The 18,870-nt window shown below is 44.5% G+C and overlaps 1 protein-coding gene across 1 annotated transcript; it reads right to left on the bottom strand.

The window, feature by feature from the left end:
* Window positions 1–12,908: 12,908 nt before the first annotated feature.
* LOC137008194 (uncharacterized) lies at window positions 12,909–17,899 on the bottom strand. The gene is made up of 2 exons (XM_067370079.1): window positions 16,386–17,899; window positions 12,909–13,592 (listed from the first exon to the last, which is right to left on the bottom strand). The coding sequence occupies exons 1-2, from the start codon at window positions 17,508–17,510 to the stop codon at window positions 13,113–13,115; spliced, it is 1,605 nt and encodes a 534-aa protein (XP_067226180.1). The 5' UTR covers window positions 17,511–17,899; the 3' UTR covers window positions 12,909–13,112.
* Between the last annotated feature and the right edge of the window lie 971 nt (window positions 17,900–18,870).

The raw sequence follows: 18,870 nt of genomic DNA, 5'->3' as shown, positions 1-18,870 counted from the left end.
TGTATTGCAGGTGATGGTGGAAGGAGACGCTGGAGATGGGTGACTGGAACACTCACACACACACAAGCAGGTAGGGACGCGAGGAGTACTGGAGACAATGGAGACGAAGGAGATGATGTAGACAGGTAAGTATCGTTTTGAGAGTCCTTGAGGTAGGTGAACAACGAGGTGTATCACGAACGAGACCGGACAATGTGTGTGTGTGAGTGTGGGGTTCTTATAGTGAGGCTGATGACTGTGGTGATGAGCTGCAGGTGGCGGTGATTAGAATTCCGGTGATTGAGTGCGCGGGTAAGGGAGTGAGGTGGAACCTGACGTGTCTGTGACAGATTGAGTACAGAAAGGCTTTAAAACTGCTAGATCTGCCTATTTTTCAAAACTTTTAGAAGAAAATAAACACAACCCTAGGTATTTATTTGATACAGTGGCTAAATTAACAAGAAATAAAGCTTCAACTTCTGATGTTCCCAAAGAGCACAGCAGTAATGACTTTATGAACTTCTTTACTTGCAAGATTGATAATATTAGAGAGAAAATTATAACCATGCAACCGTCTACTACAGTATCGTGTCAGACAGTGCATTGTAGTGCCCCTAAAGAAAAATTCAATTCATTTACTGCTTTAGGAGAGGAAGAATTGTCTAAACTTGTTAAATCATCAAAATCAACAACATGCATGTTAGACCCTATACCGACTAAGCTATTGAAAGAGATGCTTCCAGAGGTAAACACAACTATGTTCCTTTTTAGAAAGAAATAGTATCTGTGAGGATTTCCAGTCAGGATTTAGACTGTACCATAGTACTGAGACTGCTCTCATTAGAGTTACTAATGATTTGCTCTTATCATCAGATTGTGGTTGTATCTCTCTATGGCCCCATTTACACTGCACGGTTCAAGTGACCTAATTCAGATTTTTTCCTTCCATGTGGCACAGATCAGATATGAGTCATGACTGTGTAAACAGGAAAAAAGCGTACAGATTCAGATTTCCACAGAACGGTTTCAGGCCTCATTCATATGTAGTTATAAATCAGATATGAATTGGATACGTGTGTTTGCGCCTGTAGTGTAAGCGGACAGATCGGATATTTCCCTGTAAATGCGACTCCTGCGTCATTGAAAAGTGAGGGGTTTTTTTTACATTTCACGGTACAGATATACCTATAACAAATGGAGCATCTCTAGTTGACTGGCAGATTATTAATTTCATTTGTTTGTGTTAAATAAAAGACAATCTGATGTTGAAATGTGTTGCTCTTGAAATCACACTTGAGTGCTTGTTGCCGCTGTTGTCAGTGACGACTGCTCGTGCACAGACGCACGCTTCAGTCCCATTGTAGAGACTCTAACTATTCGTTCCATTGAATCCACAAAATAAAAAGTACACAAACTTGCAACTGCCCTTGATATACAATCACTGATAAACGCATTGGTTTTAATGACAAAAAAAAACTAGTATAGGATGGTGGATTCGAGCCCATGAAGCTGTAAATATCTACCCGTACCCGAATATTATTCAACTCGCACACTTCCAGCGGAGCTGCGTACGTATACTGTCGTGAAGAATTTGTATTATTTTGATGTATGGATGCAACTATTGCATTAAAAGGGTTTCTATATGAATTCATGTCAATAAATTAAGCTCAATGTACCATTGAAATTGATTTGTGATGTCATATAGGCTATTTTTGGTACGTTTCGCCAAGTGCAGTGTAAAAAGGAGACATCCGATACAGGTCACTTTTAAAAGAAATGTAAGCATGTCGTCCAAAAAAATCAGATATGGTCAAAAGATCGGATCTGTGCATTTACTGGATCTTAGTCCTGCATTTGACACTATTGATCACAATATTCTTCTAAATAGACTCGAAAACTATGTTGGCATTAGTGGAATTGCATTGGCATGGTTCAAATCATACTTATCTAACCGTTATCAGTTTGTAGTAGTAAACGATGAAATGTCATATCGATCACAAGTTAAATATGGAGTACCGCAAGGCTCAGTACTAGGACCGTTGCTTTTCACTCTGTACATGCTACCCTTGGGAGATATCATTAGGAAGTATGGCGTTAGTTTTCATTGTTACGCTGATGATACTCAGCTCTATATTTCTTCACGCCCTGACGAAACTCACCAATTCGCTAAATTAACAGAATGTATAGCTGATATAAAAAAAACTGGATGACCAGTAATTTCCTACTACTAAATTCAGAAAAAACAGAGATTCTAATTTTTGGATCAAAAACTTCTTCACGTAATAATCTAGAATACTACTGTATGTCTAACACTTGATGGCTGCTCTGTTAAGTCTTCGTCGTCAGTTAGGAACCTGGGTGTGCTCTTTGATACCAATCTTTCATTTGAAGGCCATGTTACTAGCATCTGTAAAACCGCATTCTTCCATCTTAAAAATATATGTAGTATAAACATATCTGCTGCTGAAAGTGGCTTGTCTAATGCTTAATATGCACGTGTTATGATAACCAGCCATGACTTTCTTCGTAGTCTCTTACAATGCGCGCAGCCTGAGTGTTGGTCATAATGATGGAGACAGTGCACGTCGTTTTATAGTGGATAAGCTCCTAGAAATATGCGATGTTATGTGCATTCAAGAAACATTTTTGCCCAGACAGGACCTAGAAAGACTCAATGGTGTACACAAAGACTTTCATGGGGCAGGAGAGTCCACCACTGATTTAAACACTAAACATTTTAAAGGCAGAATACCAGGTGGGGTTGCTGTCCTCTGGCATAAGAAATATGACAATATGGTCAAGGTGCTTAGACTGGGAGTTTACTGGGCTATTGGCCTTGAAGTGCAGTGTGGTAGTGGCAAATTTGTGTTTTTAAATATATATACCCCCTATGAGTGTCCTGAAAATGAGGATAAGTACATAAACTGCCTTGCAAGTGTTTTGACTTTTATTGAGGACATTGACTGTACATGTATATTTATTGTTGGAGATATGAATGCTGATATTACTGATGATAAATCACTATTTGCTAAACATTTAAAGGTATTTTGTGCTGAATATGGACTTGTACTATCTAGTCAGGTTTTCTTGCCTGAAGAAAGCTTTAGCTATGCTAGTGATGCCTGGCACACAATGTCTTGGCTTGATCATTGTTTAAGTACAACAGATGCACATGCCAGTATTCTTAATATGCAGATTTTATATGACATGGCAACATCTGATCATATGCCATTCATTATGAACTGTAATTTGGACTATATCCCAAAAGTGATACCTGTTGAAGTGTGTGCTAGTAGTGATAAAGTGGACTGGACAAATCTAACCGGCGAGGACATTTCTGCCTATACCCAGAGGACCTATGCGTGCCTTGGTCATATTGATATACCTAAGGAAGCCATTATATGTTGTGATGTGAACTGTACAAATCAAGAATACTGAAATCAACTTTGCTTGCTATACAAGAACACTCTGGATACGTTGATAACATCTAGTAGGCCCCTGTGTCAATGTAAAAAACAAGCTCACTGTGGTAAACCAGGATGGAACACCTATGTGAAAGAAGCTCATGCAGAGGCCCGGAGTGCGTTTAAAGCCTGGGCTGAGGATGGGAAGCACAGGAGTGGGACACTATTTGAACAAAAGAAGCATGCTAATGCTAAATTTAAATATGCATTACACTATATAAAGAGGAATGAGAATCGCTTGAGAGCAGAATCACTGGCATGTAAATTGAAAAATAACAACTTTTATGACTTCTGGAAGGAAGTCAGAATGATGAACAATTGCAGGACTTATCTCCCTTCTAACATTGATGGGGTAACTGGCACAGATAATATCTGTCAACTTTGGATGAGCTATTATTGTGAATTGTTTAATTGTGTCACGAGTAGTATTGCCACTGCAGGAATTGTAGAAAATAATGCGGGGGTGATAACTCCAGAAGAGGTTTATTATGCCGTTTTAAAACTGAAGAATAACAAGTCATGCGGTCCTGATAAAGTAACATCAGAGCATCTGAAATTGGCAAACAAAAAACTGTATCCTCTTCTGGCTATTTGCTTTACAGGATTTATTATCCATGGTGTTCTGCCTGAGTCACTCTTGTCTGTCAGTCTTGTCCCAGTGATTAAAAACAAAGCTGGTAAACTAAACGATAAGGAGAATTATTGTCCCATAGCCTTGGCCAGCTCTGTCTCCAAGGTTCTTGAAAGAGTCATCCTGGACAGACTTGAACCGTACTTATATACAGCTGCCAGTCAGTTTGGATTTAAACTTGAACATAGTACTGATACATGTATATATGCACTAAAGGAAATGTTAGATAAGTATCATAGTCAGGGCTCTACAATGTTTACATGCTTTCTAGATGCATCTAAAGCATTTGATAGAATCAATCATGAGAAGTTGTTTAGGAAATTGTCTAATAGAGGTTACCTGGTTACCTCATTAGAATCCTCATATTTTGGTACTCACAGCAGAGGGTGCAGGTGAAATGGGGTGAGTCAGTGTCTGACTCCTTCAGGCTCAGTAATGGGGTCCGGCAGGGAGGTATAATATCCCCCCTGCTGTTCAACATATACATGGATGATCTTTCTGTACAGCTCACTAATTGTAATACTGCATGTGTTGTTGGAGGTTCTGTCATTAACCATCTCATGTATGCAGATGACTTAGTTGTTTTTTGCCCATACAGTGCAGGACTTCAGCAGCTCCTCAATATCTGTTCCCAATATGGCTTACAAAATGACATTAAGTATAACGCCTCTAAAAGCTATGTTATAATTGTGAGAACCAAAAGTGATATGAAATCAGCCTTTCCTGAGTTCACTCTCTGTGGCAGTACGCTTAATGTCACAGATGAGGTAAAATACCTTGGGCATTATATCTGTAGTGACCTCACTGATGACCGAGATATGCACAGGCAGTGTTGCAAATTATACGGACAATCAAATATGCTGGTCAGGAGATTTGATATGTGCTCTGTAAAAGTCAAAAATGCTTTATTTCAGTCATACTGCTCTCCCTTGAACACGGCCCAACTGTGGCAGAGTTACAAAAAGTCCAGTCTGCAGAGACTAACTGTTGCATATAATGACTCTATGAGACTGCTGCTGAAGGTAGCAAGATACAGTAGTGCCAGTCAGATGTTTGTTGAGTGTGGAGTTCATTCAATTCCTGCTGCTCTGCGCCATTGTTATGTGGCGACACAAGGGCACTCTCATATTCAAATATATATAAAGTAGCAACTACGCCACCCCGGGGAATCAGCTGGGGAAATATCAACTAAGGGCACACAAGTTCGATTTTCTTCCCACAATCACCAAACAATGAGACGTGGATATGTACAAAAAAAAAAACAAACAAAAAAAAAACACTTTATTTAATCATAAATAGTTTTTTTTTTTTTAAAAAGAATCACGGGTCATAAAGCAATGCAATGCTGGTGGCAGTCAACCACTCCAGATTACTAATATTTAGATAAAAAACAAATTGATCACCACACAACAACAATTCTCGCCACTGAGCTGGGGTGTGCCCAGAGGAGGGCAGGCTAAGCAGTGGGCTTCACAACGACCCCCGTTGAGTATCCCCCGGCGCACAAAATCTCACAAGCACCCACACACTTAGTGCAATCCACGGCAAGAAAATCCACACCACACAAGTTTGGGAAAGGAGAATTTCCACCCTCCAAAAACAGCCCGCCTGCCCACCTCGGGTCACCCCGGCTCCTACAAAGGGGAAAAAAAACACAAATTATCTGTGATCTCATTTCCTCTTCTTTCTTTAAGTGTTTCTTTATTAACCTGTGTGGTCAAACTAACTGAGCTCTCACACTCAGCAGTAACATGTTTCCAGACCTCAACAGTGAGATCACACCTCTGAAAATACCAAAGAAAGCATATGTATAAAATTTGACAAAAGGTCATGCAAACACTAGAACTCAAAGAGGACAAAAGAAAAAGTGGAGAACTTGTATTTGCATATTTTCAACATTCTGTTTCAAAATTAGTCTAACAGCCACAGAGGAGCACCAACACAAACAAAGACAGGGTCATGTGATCAAGAACAACACAAACAAAGAGACATTGAACAACGACACAAACTGTCAGAGGAGAACAGAGAGAAGTGAAGAGAGAATGATCAGTCCCAGCAGACACAGATCACACTGATCAGCCATTTTCTGTTTCTGTCAGTCTTTCTCTTCATTATATAGTTACAGCTCCTCCTTTAATCATCATCAGCTCCTCCTGTGGTTGAGAACTTCCTCTGATCTGAACTGAGTGTTTAAATCCAGCTAGAGTTGATATATAGTGACACTGACTCAGACTCATTTTACTACACAATTATCAAACATTATGAAACAGATCTGAGCATAAATACTTCACACAACTATTATTGGTTTTGGTTAGTAACAATTTGTACAATAATTTAGTTTTATAATTTAAATAACCAGTAGACAGACTTCAGTCCTTTGACATTACATCAGACACACATTCAGATCTGGAGGGATCAAATGTAATCAGACGCTGAAAAACTCAACCATGAATCTGAATATTAACTGGTTCTCATTTTAGTATTCATATGTTGGTGATATTCACATGTGTTTTTTTCTCTAAATTATAAACTTTTTGTCTGTTTCTCGATTGACGGAATCTTTATTTGAGCATCCAGTGATGAACCATAAATTAACCTATTATGCCCCTTAATACTTTCATCTGTTGGCTCAAGTACATTCAGTCTGTGCCATAATATAGAGGCAGTGAGGTTGTTTATAATTCAGACTCTGCCTCTATAGGATAATTCGGGTAATAGCCAATTCCATTTAGACAACTTGGCAACAACCTTTTCAAGCAGACCCTCCAAATTCTTTACATTGTTACAAAGTACCTGAACATAATTTGGACTAGTAATAAAAATGGTTACATCATCTGCATAAGCAGAGACGGAATACCTTTATCTTGAAATATCAGCGGTATCATTAAACCTTTTAACTCAGTTCTCAGCTTATATAGTAAACTATAAAGTTGCCCTGATAGAGGACATCCCTGTCGTATTCCTCTTTTAACAGGGATTGTACAACTCTGGCCACCTCCTATCTTAAGGATAACTTAGAGCCACATCATCTGAGACGAATGTGAAATATGACAGTCTGTCGGTTTCACCTAAAACAATTCTGGTGAAATGCTCGGGGTCTTTCACAAGAGTAGTTTTAGGTAGATTCTCCCTCATAGAGAACCGTTCCCAAAGACTGTTCAACAATAACTTGTTGATAGACCTCTGAGTGGGGTTGTGGGAGATCTTTTCGGGGGCGAGACGAATACCCTCTTTCTCATAATGATGTTTTATTAACAAAATTCGGGAGGAGCAACGTTCAAATAATCTGACTAATCATCACGTCATCTCGGCCAGCTGTCAGCAATCAGTAATCAACATATCTACCCAATCAGCATGAGTGAAAGCATATATATTAGACACGGTCGACTCACCCATATTCCTCGACAGTTTGACAGCATCTGACCCGCCCTAAGTTCCCACCATGTCCGAAATTAATCTCTTTGTGTCCGATGAAGACTTTCGTCCTCTAGGAATCTTTGCCACAATCCTCTGGCCTTACTAGGAGCAATTACACCGCCGCCGATTCATCTCGGTGGGGCGTCAGCCCAAACAAACGGGTCCCCGCATGCCAAGACGCCGAGGCCGACTCTCGTCACTGCGGTCGAAACATCCGCGATCTCCTTCCGTGTATTTCCTATTCCTGCCCATTCTATCATTCCTGCCATAAAGAAATGGACAACAAGGCAGTCGAGCACCAAGATCGAGTCTCGGGAAATACCGTCTTTCCGTGAAGGAACGGGCCTTGTTCCAGCATCAGGCCGCCGCAGCAGGCCTTCAGCAAGCCAGAGCCGCGCCGCAGCGCAGATTCAATCCCAGCCAGCTCGGACTTTCCTCCCCATCGGCTCAACCCCGTAAAAGCACAGTTAAAATCCTTCTCGTTTTCCGTCCCTAAATTAATTTCCGCAGGAGCTCAACGCTGTCCAATGTCTTCATCCATATGACGATAACTCCACCGGTCCTTTACTAACCCTCCTAGCAGCACATTCAGCCTAAGCAAGGCAATTTTGGGGGTCATCAGTAATGTTCCGGCTGCTGTCCTGCATTGGTTTGCAATTTTTGGGGGGAGTAATCTGGGTTCGGGCCAAAATACCGAGCTCGGAGCCCTCTCCTCGGACAGCACGCCAAATACGCATACTACTACACATACTATTTTCTATCTGATTATTTGTAAGAGTGAACTCGTGAAATGATGTTTTATTAACAAAATTCGGGAGGAGCAACGTTCAAATAATCTGACTAATCATCACGTCATCTCGGCCAGCTGTCAGCAATCAGTAATCAACATATCTACCCAATCAGCATGAGTGAAAGCATATATATTAGACACGGTCGACTCACCCATATTCCTCGACAGTTTGACAGCATCCCTCCACCACCCCGTCTCCTCACACCTGCACTGGTTACTTTCCAGAATACTAACCAGAATGGGGGGAGTAATCTGGGTTCGGGCCAAAATACCGAGCTCGGAGCCCTCTCCTCGGACAGCACGCCAAATACGCATACTACTACACATACTATTTTCTATTTGATTATTTGTAAGTGTGAACTCGTGAAATACTCACGAATGTAAGACTCTTTGTCAGCATCGGTGACAACGTTTGATGGGTACCCGGATGCCTGCTGTCTTAAACATAAAAAAGTCTTTATGTAATCGCGAAACAATGTATTTGACCTTTTTGGAAAATGCCAAACTTCGTCGATCTTGGCTACCACGTAACCCTTCTCTATGGCTTTTAAAAGTTCGAGACTGACCCAACACCCTGTGAGTGCTCTCTCTTCATCCGTATGGCTACAGTTCGTTGTCAACAATTACATTTTTGTTGTAATTTCTCAATTTTTCATTTTCCTTCTCCATTTCTTTCAGCTTCTTCTGAGTCTCTGTCAAGGCTGTGTCTTGATACTCAACAGTCATTCATTTCTCTGTGGTTTGGGAATCACTGTCCTTTTCCTTTGGGTCTGTCAAGGAACAAGAAACAAGAGATGGAAATACTCATTCATATTTCCATAAATCATAAATATCTCAAATTAACACATTTGAGATATTAGGCCACAGTCGTGGCCTAATGGATAGAGAGTCGGACTTGTAACCCAAAGGTCATGGGTTCGAGTCTCGGGTCCAGCAGGGATTGTCGGTGAGGGGAGTGAATATCCAGCGCTCTCTCCACCCTCAATACCATGACTGAGGTGTGACGCTTGAGCAAGGCACCGTACCCCCAACTGCTCCCTGGGCGTCACAGCAATGGCTGCCCACTGCTCCGGGTGTGTGTTCACGGTGTGTGTGTGCACTTGGATGGGTTAAATGCAGAGCACAAATTCCGAGTATGGGTCACCATACTTGGCCACATGTCACTTCATTCATTAAACTAATTAAACATTAATTAATAGACAGTTATTACAACACACTGACGCTCATATATCACTCATATATCTCATTTCATGACACAATTATCATGTTAACTCGTGTTAGCTTTAGCTCATGTGCTAATCAGTTCAGCTGTCTGCACGAGACCTACTCAAAACTGCTCAGAATTAATCATTTTAGAAACTTCGACAACACTCTTCTGTCTCTCCGTCACTTCAACACTTCAGACTAAAGCATCGACTTCAAAAGTTCAACTTTCCAAGTGCACTCAATCACATTTCTAGTTAGATAAATGCAAGGATTTTCTGTAGAAATGCTCTGTGCTGATCTGCTCTGACTCTCATCTGCTCATGCTGAATGCAGCGCCGGCGCCACCAGTGGGCGGGACTTATAAATGCACCGCTAATATTGGCTCTTAGGGGTGTCTCTCACTGCAGCACGATCAGTGATTGGATGAATCTCTTTTCCTTCTATAATTTTTTTTCTCAACTTTTTTTTCTGATTTCAACCTCTAATTGTTCCCATATTGTTACAGTTACACCAGTTACAGTGTGTGTGTGTGTGTGTGTGTGTAAACTCTTACTTGCTGTTTTTTTCCTGCAGTGCATTATGGCTGAACTACTGATTATTTCTCACATTTGCACAATCTTACTCAGTGTTATAGTCACACTAGTGTGCAGGAGGGGGTGGATGTGTCTATTTTGCTCTCTTGTCATCTTACAGTGTCCCCCCTTCATTGCTGTGCACTTTTTCTGCACAGTGATTGATTTGTAGTTTGTACCACCAAAAGATTGTTTAAATGTTTGTATTTTGTGTTCGTATTTCCCATTAATTTCATATGACGGTCATTTTTAACCGTGAAGGAGCCAAGTGTGACTTTTTTTCCTGACGCTTTAACATATCTGAATCATGTCCATGATTTTGTGTTCACATAGCTAATGCCACTAAAGTCACCATGTGTCATCCACGTTAACACGTTAATCTAATTAGTTTGTTTTGTATTTAAAACATGTTCTTGTGTGTGTAGTTTAAATGTTGTGTTTCATCTAAGATTGAAAGTCTATGATTATACATTATATGACTGTGATTGACAGGCAATGGGCTCCACTTAGGACAAGATAAGATCAAGAGCATGAGTGAAGAACAGCCTTAAACTGATGCACTGTGTTTAATACACATCTTCAGAGATATGCTGGACATTCATATTAAATTTGCATTATTTACCTGTTTATCATCATGAAAATCTATAAGACTTTAGTTGTATGTGGGACATATGACATATAGAATTGAAAATACATCATTATTATGCAGTTTGTATATGAGGTTTTATGAGCATATATGTCCCTTATAATATTCTGTTGGAACATATAAGAATCACAGATGTTTTTAACAAAACTTTTCCATATGGGTTATGAAATCGCACCATTACTAGATATTGATAAAAAGTCGTTATTTTGTTTTTTTGATGCACAAAAATATTCTCGTCACTTTATAATATTAAGGTTGAACCACTGAACTCACATGAACATGAACGAAGGTCTTACGGGTGTGGAACGACATGAGGGTGAGTAATTACAGTTTTTTCCAATTGCTAACACACAATTTTTCAAACTAGTCTGGTTTTATCAAAACACTTAACACAATTCACAGAACCACACACCCAAACTGCAAAATACCTCGTATATCCTGCAAAATGAAGCACTGCAACCGAAACTACACAGAGCATTATCAAAGTCAAACTTTTGCATGAAATGGCACACACTTCATTCATATTACCAGATTTTTGCCTAACCACCTACACACTGTTGGGCATAATGAAAAGCACCCCCATCTTTAGTATGCTTTGCCATAATACTAAAATATGTATCAGATTGTTCACATGCACAGAAATATTTGCAGATACACACACATGCTGTTGCAACATTTTTATTTTTTTTCCTTCACTACAGTAAACAAGTCAGTACAACATAAGCACAGCAGATATATTTACATGGGACTGAACAAAAATATTCTTACAAAAAAAGTAAACTGAAAAAGAAAATTTCTGAAAAAAAATATATTACAGTAAAAAAAACAAAAACAAAAAAAAGGCAAGAAAAATAATTAGGCAGCATCTTGCCGCACAGCCGGGTCTGGCCACAACGCCTCGTCAACATCACAGGCAATATCTTCCCTTGCCAGACATCGAGGGAAGAAGCGCCTTGAGTGCCTTATCCATCCCTGAATTGCACCCACATCAATCTCATCACATGCCTCTTCCATGGCCTGCACAAGAGGCATGCGCACAAAGGGCTGCCGGTCGTATACCTTCCACCGCCATGCCGAAAAGAATTCTTCTATGGGGTTCAGAAATGGTGAGTATGGTGGGAGGTATTGCACGAGAAATGTTGGGTGGTCAGCAAACCAGTTTTGGACTGGGGCTGCACGATGAAAGCTCACGTTGTCCCATACTACAACGTACCGGTTTCTTTGATGGTCTGCATCATTCATACGCTCTGGTGGTATGAGAATGTTGTGAAGTCTGTCCAGAAATGTGAGAATATGGGCTGTGTTGTATGGTCCAAGTTTGGCATGACGGTGGAGGACACCATGCATATTGGAGATGGCAGCGCACATTGTGATGTTCCCACCACGTTGGCCAGGAACATCTATAATGGCTCTGTGGCCAATGAGGTTTCTCCCTCTTCTTCTGGTCTTTGCTAGGTTGAACCCAGCCTCATCTATAAAGATGAACTCATGTGGGATTGCATGAGCATCCATTTCCAGTACTCCCTGAAAACAAAGAACAAAAATCACTCAATATGGTGTTATCCAGTACACTGGGAAACAATGTTGTGTGTAGTGTACTGCAGTCAATATAGTACTTACATCCACATATGCTCGTCTGAACTCGTTGTTTCTTTGAGAGTTTCTCTCAAACGGCACCTTATAAAGTTGTTTCATTCTGATTTGGTTTCGCTTGAGAATGCGAGCCAATGTGGACAGACTAACTCGTTGAATGTTGTTGAATAAGGTGTTGTCTTGGATGATGTGGCTTTGAATTTCTCGTAATCTGATTTCATTATTTTCCAAAACCAAGTTTACAATGGCAGCTTCCTGTACCCCGGTGAACATTTGGCCCCTTCCTCCACCATGGTGTCGTCTCTCAGTCCTTTAGAAAAAATAAAATAAAAATATATATAGGGCTTGGACAATGCAGCCTAAATATTTTCCCCCACAGTAGAGTACATTGTACAGGAAACTTGTACAGTTCATGAATGGCTGATGTCATACACTAAGTAAACAGGTGTCACCCAACTGATACACTATGACATGGGGTATTCTACATGTGTACTACATGAAAGGTTACTGTGGTAAAGTTCGTAGTTGTGGGAGGAAAGAGGACAGGGATCGGCTTTTAGCTGCTGACAGTCGCTTTATTCTTTCTCAAAGAGAAAAGGTCACACAAAGAACACAACAAAACAAAAGCTCGGTGCAACGCACACTTCAATTCTCCACATCCGAAGACGGGCTTCACTCCAATAGACCGGACGGCATACACGACTGTCAGCAGGCTCTCTCTCTCCTCCACTCCTGCTTCTCCTGGCGTTTTATCCTGTCTCCACGCCAATTACTGGAACGAGAAACAGGTGTTCGTAATTTGCATCTAACCCGTTCAATCACCGCGCCTCCCCTGACGCTCCCTCCTGTTGCAGAACCCGCTAAACCACGCCCCCCCTTGCCACATACCCCCACCGCCCGACTCAGGCCGGGGAGCCGTCCGGCCTGTAGCCCCCCCCCCCCCCCCATTTCTGGAGAGGAAGTCGGCCACAGCCATCTGAACACCCGGCCTGTGGATCACTTTGAATTTAAAAGGCTGTAAAGCAAGATACCAACGAGTGATCCGCGCGTTGGTGTCCTTCATGCGGTGGAGCCACTGCAGAGGGGCATGGTCCGAACAGAGGGTGAACTCCCGCCCCAGGAGATAATAGCGGAGAGTGAGGACGGCCCACCTGATGGCTAAACACTCTTTCTCCACGGTGCTGTACTTAGCCTCTCTCTTGGAGAGCTTGCGGCTAATGTACAGCACCGGCCGCTCCTCACCCTCTATCTCCTGGGACAGGACTGCACCCAGCCCCCTGTCCGACGCATCTGTCTGCAACAAAAAAGGGAGAGAGAAATCAGGGGAATGAAGTAACGGCCCGCCACATAAAGCAGCCTTCACCTGGGTAAAGGCCTGCTGGCACAGCTCCGTCCACTGGACCGTATCTGGTGCATCCTTTTTAGTCAGATCAGTCAACGGGCTGGTGAGGTCCGAATAATTAGGAACAAACCTTCTGTAATATCCCGCCAGCCCGAGGAACTGTCTTACCTCCTTTTTGGTCTTGGGACGCGGACAGGTTGCAACCGCTGCTGTCTTATCAATTTGGGGACGCACCTGTCCATATCCCAAGTGGAAGCCCAGATACCTTACTTCCACGCGCCCAATTGCGCACTTCTTCGGGTTGGCCGTGAGCCCAGCCCCTCTCAGCGATCTCAGGACAGCCCTCAAATGCTGCATATGCCGCTGCCAATCATTACTAAAAATAATAATGTCATCCAGATAGGCAGCCGCATACGCAGCATGGGGCCGTAACACTTTATCCATGAGTCGCTGAAAGGTAGCCGGTGCCCCGAACAGCCCGAACGGAAGGGTCACGAATTGGTGTAAACCAAACGGCGTCGTGAAAGCGGTCTTTTCTTTGGATAACGGAGACAAGGGGATCTGCCAATACCCTTTAGTTAAGTCCAGTGTCGAATAAAAGCGAGCTGTACCAAGCCGGTCAAGCAATTCATCCACACGCGGCATTGGATACGCGTCGAACTTCGACACTGCATTCACCTTGCGATAATCCACGCAGAACCGCACTGAGCCGTCCGTTTTGGGAACCAAAACTATCGGGCTCGCCCAATTACTGCTGGATTCCTCTATTACCCCCATGTCAAGCATTGCCTCTAATTCTGCCTGAACCACTTTTTTCTTGTGTTCAGGTAACCTATACGGCCGGCTGCGAATCACCACGCCCGGCTCGGTCTCGATGTGGTGCTGAATGAGGTCCGTACGGCCCGGTACGGGAGAGAACACGTCGGCAAACTCAGCCTGTAATTTAGAAACATCAGTGAGCTGTGAGGGCGAAAGGTGATCTCCCCCTGGGGCCAGAGCGAGGGATTGTTTTTTTACATTCGCCTCTGGCCCAAGATCATCCTCTCCGCTAATCACCGTCGCCAGCATCACTGATTCCGCCTCACTCCACTTTTTCAGGAGGTTGAGGTGATAAATCTGACGTGCCCCTCTCCTATCGGACCGTATTACCTCATAATCGAGATCACCAATTCGTCGTGTGACCTCAAATGGTCCTTGCCACTTCGCCAGTAATTTTGAGCTTGACGTGGGAAGTAATACAAGCACTTTCTCTCCCGGTGCAAATTTACGTAGATTCGTTCCCCTGTCATACAACCGGCACTGTCTGTCCTGGGCTTGTAACAAATTCTCCATAGATAGCCGCCCCAAAGTGTGGAGTTTTGTTCTCAAGTCCAGCACATACTGAATTTCATTTTTTGATTGAGACGGTCCGTCCTCCCAAGATTCTCTTAGGACATCCAGGACCCCGCGGGGGTGGCGCCCAAAGAGAAGCTCAAAGGGGGAAAACCCCGTGGAGGCTTGCGGGACCTCTCGCACAGCGAACAACAGGGGTTCCAACCATTTATCCCAATTTTTGGCGTCTTCTTGCACGAACTTACGAATCATGGATTTAAGCGTGCGATTAAAACGTTCGACCAACCCGTCCGTTTGTGGGTGAAAGACGCTGGTTCGAATCGATTTAATGCCCAACAATTCGTACAGTTCGCGTAACGTACGTGACATAAACGCCGTGCCTTGATCAGTGAGGATTTCTTTCGGAATCCCCACCCGGGAGATTAAACTGAAGAGGGCGTCCGCAACACTCTTAGCAGAAATGTTGCGGAGAGCCACTGCTTCTGGATATCGGGTTGCATAGTCCACAATGACTAGAGCAAACCGATGTCCTCTCGCTGATCGCTCTAATGGCCCGATGAGGTCCATACCAATTCGTTCGAAGGGGACCTGCATTAATGGAAGGGGGCGCAAAGGCGCTTTTGGGGTGGCCGGCGGATTTACCAGCTGACATTCACGACAAGACGCACACCACCTGCGCACGTTCTCGTGAATGCCCGGCCAAAAGAATCGGGTCATGAGGCGATTTAGTGTCGCTGTTTGTCCTAAGTGTCCAGCCATTGGGTTAGAGTGAGCCGCATGGAAAAGCATTTCCCTGCGGCTCTTTGGTACTAACAACTGGGTTGTATCTTGTTTTGATTGAGCGTCTTGGGTCACTCGATACAACCTATCTTTAATAATCGCAAAATAGGGGTAAGTCAGTGGTCGTCCAGGCTGGAGAGACTGACCGTCGATCATGCTGACCCTCTCAAACGCATTTTTCAGCGTGTCATCGTGAGACTGCTCCAGGGGAAAATCATCACGGTCCGAGAGAATCAGTCTCCCGATTCCGCTCGGTTCCCCTGAAGCAGACACCACTGGTCCCTGATCAGTCTCGCCCGCCTGCACTCGCACTTCCTTCCCCCGCGAACATCTCTTCCAAGAGGCACCCGAACATAAATGTCCCAATAATTTATTAAACGCGGGCCAATTTGTCCCCAAAATTATCGGGTGCCGGAGGTGGGGATTAACTGCCACCTCTACACTATGCTTTTGACCCCTAAATAGAATCCTGACCGACACCAACGGATAACTCGCGATATCCCCGTGCACACACCGTACCCTAACCATGCGGCCTGTATCCAATGCCCCGGATGAAATCAGGCTTTGATGCACCGAGGTTTGGTTACAACCCGAGTCCACCAAAGCCTGATATGTACCCCCCTTGATACTCACTGGTATCTGGTACTGACCAGCTTGACCGGGGGCAACCTGCAGGTCGTCCGGGACCCGGATCAATGTCCCCACCTCCATCATTGGACACCGGTCTAAAAAGTGATCCGGGTCCCCGCAACGCCAGCAGGCCGGCCCAGACCTGCCCGCCGCTCCAGTGGCGGAGAACGGGCCGGATGATTGGCGTGGAGAGAGGGGAGAAGCAGGCGCGGGGTCCGGTCCGGCGGTGGCCAGACCCGCCCCCCTGGGCGGGGCTCTCGGAGCCACGAACGGCCGGAAATCCGTTCCACCCCGCCCCCGGGGTGGACCACGAGGCGGGCCGGGCGGACGGGACCTAGGAACAGGGACAGGTCGAGAGAGAGAGAGAGAAGGGGGAGAGGGGGAGAGAGAGACAGATGGTAGGGGCTCGCCGACCCCTGGGCACGCCACCAAGTGGTCCTCCGCCAGTTGGATGGCCGAATCCAGCGACGTGGGCCGGTGGCACTGGACCCACTCGGCGGTCTTCCTCGGGAGCCGAGTGGTGAACTGCTCCAGCACCACACGATCGATGATCTGCTCCACGCCACCTCCGTCGGCCATCAGCCATTTGCGGCACGAGTCCCGGAGCTGTTGGGCCAACACGAAGGGCCGGCCCGCTTCCCCCAGCTCCAAAGACCGAAATCGCTGACGATGCTGTTCGGGGGAGCGGCCGACCCGCTGCAGGATGGCCCTCTTCAGGTCGTCGAAGACCAGGAGGTTCTGGATGGGCAGCTGCTGGGCTGCCACCTGCGACTCGCCCGACAGCAGGGGGACGAGCCGCATGGGCCACTGGTCCCGGGGCCAACCGGACACTTCAGCTGACTTCTCAAACAAGTCGAGGAAGGCCTCCGGGTCATCGTGCGGGCCCATCTTCTGGAGTGGCAGCTGGAAGGAGGCAGCAGCTGCCTCGGTGGTTCCCACAGGAACCTCCCGGTCTATCCAGCTCCGGAACCTCTCGCGGTCCTCCTGCTGGCCCTGGATGATGGCCTCGAAGCGGCGCTCCTGGTCGTTGCGAAGATCCACCAGGGCCCGATGTTGTTCTTGGTGAAGGACCGCGAGGGATGCGATGATGTCCGCAAACGGCTTTCCAGCGGCGGGGGCTGCCTGCATGGCGGCGGCTTCCGTCTTTTCCTCCCGGGTTTCGGCACCAGTGTGGTAAAGTTCGTAGTTGTGGGAGGAAAGAGGACAGGGATCGGCTTTTAGCTGCTGACAGTCGCTTTATTCTTTCTCAAAGAGAAAAGGTCACACAAAGAACACAACAAAACAAAAGCTCGGTGCAACGCACACTTCAATTCTCCACATCCGAAGACGGGCTTCACTCCAATAGACCGGACGGCATACACGACTGTCAGCAGGCTCTCTCTCTCCTCCACTCCTGCTTCTCCTGGCGTTTTATCCTGTCTCCACGCCAATTACTGGAACGAGAAACAGGTGTTCGTAATTTGCATCTAACCCGTTCAATCACCGCGCCTCCCCTGACGCTCCCTCCTGTTGCAGAACCCGCTAAACCACGCCCCCCTTGCCACAGTTACATACCTGTTCTCCAGTCTAAAGGTCCGGATGACAGAGGCGACAGTAAAACGGCTCAAGTTTGGCTGCACTCTCGGTCCAGCCTCACGCATTGCCAACCCATGGTTGATGACATGATCTACTAAGGTTGCTCTGATTTCATTTGAAAGTGTTTGTCTTCTTTGGCCATGAACTCCTCTACCTGCTCTACCCCTACCTCTCACTCTTCCTCCCCCTCTTATTCTCAACCTCCCTCTTCCTCTTCCTCTTCCTCTCTCTGCAATGTCTTCCATTGTTGTTGTAAAAAAAAAAGGTTCTCACCTGTGGTCTTTTCATAGTGCTTACATCCTGTTTGAAGTGTTAACAATTAACCACTGAGGTGTTTGGCCAGGTGGCACATGTAATTGGCCAATTAGCTCATGTAGTGTCATTTTGAAAGGCAGTGTTTTGAAATGGCAAACATGTGACTTTATGTCAGATTGTTGTGTCTTATGCAGAGAACTGTATTTAGTGAATTTAAAAAGTGCTATTTTGAAATGCAAAATGTGTGTAAAACAGAAAAGGTGTTTAGACTTTTGGAGACTTGAGAAGAAGTTTTGCTCTCTGTGTGTCAGTTTAAATAATTGTGCTGTGCATGTCATTTTAGTGTGTTAGCAATTGGAAAAAACTGTAATAACCACACTTTGTTACCATATGAAACACACACGTTTCACATTACTATACTCTGTTTGCACGAGTTACACTCTGCTGTGATAAACCTAAAACACTTTTAGCACTTCTACTTCCCTATGATTAGAGTAGGCTACCATCAACAAAGTACAAATATAATGTAAATTCACCAAACACTACACAAGACCAATGTTGCAGACTGAAGAAACTCATTTATTTGTCAACACGCCCAAAATGTTGACATGGAGATTCATAATACTGTAACAAAATGTCACTTTACGTATTATACTGT

This window comes from Chanodichthys erythropterus, chromosome 3, assembly GCF_024489055.1.
Source record: "Chanodichthys erythropterus isolate Z2021 chromosome 3, ASM2448905v1, whole genome shotgun sequence".
NCBI lineage: Eukaryota > Metazoa > Chordata > Actinopteri > Cypriniformes > Xenocyprididae > Chanodichthys > Chanodichthys erythropterus.
The sequence above is the reverse complement of the archived record's forward strand: the minus strand, read 5'-3'. Positions and strand labels throughout refer to the sequence as shown.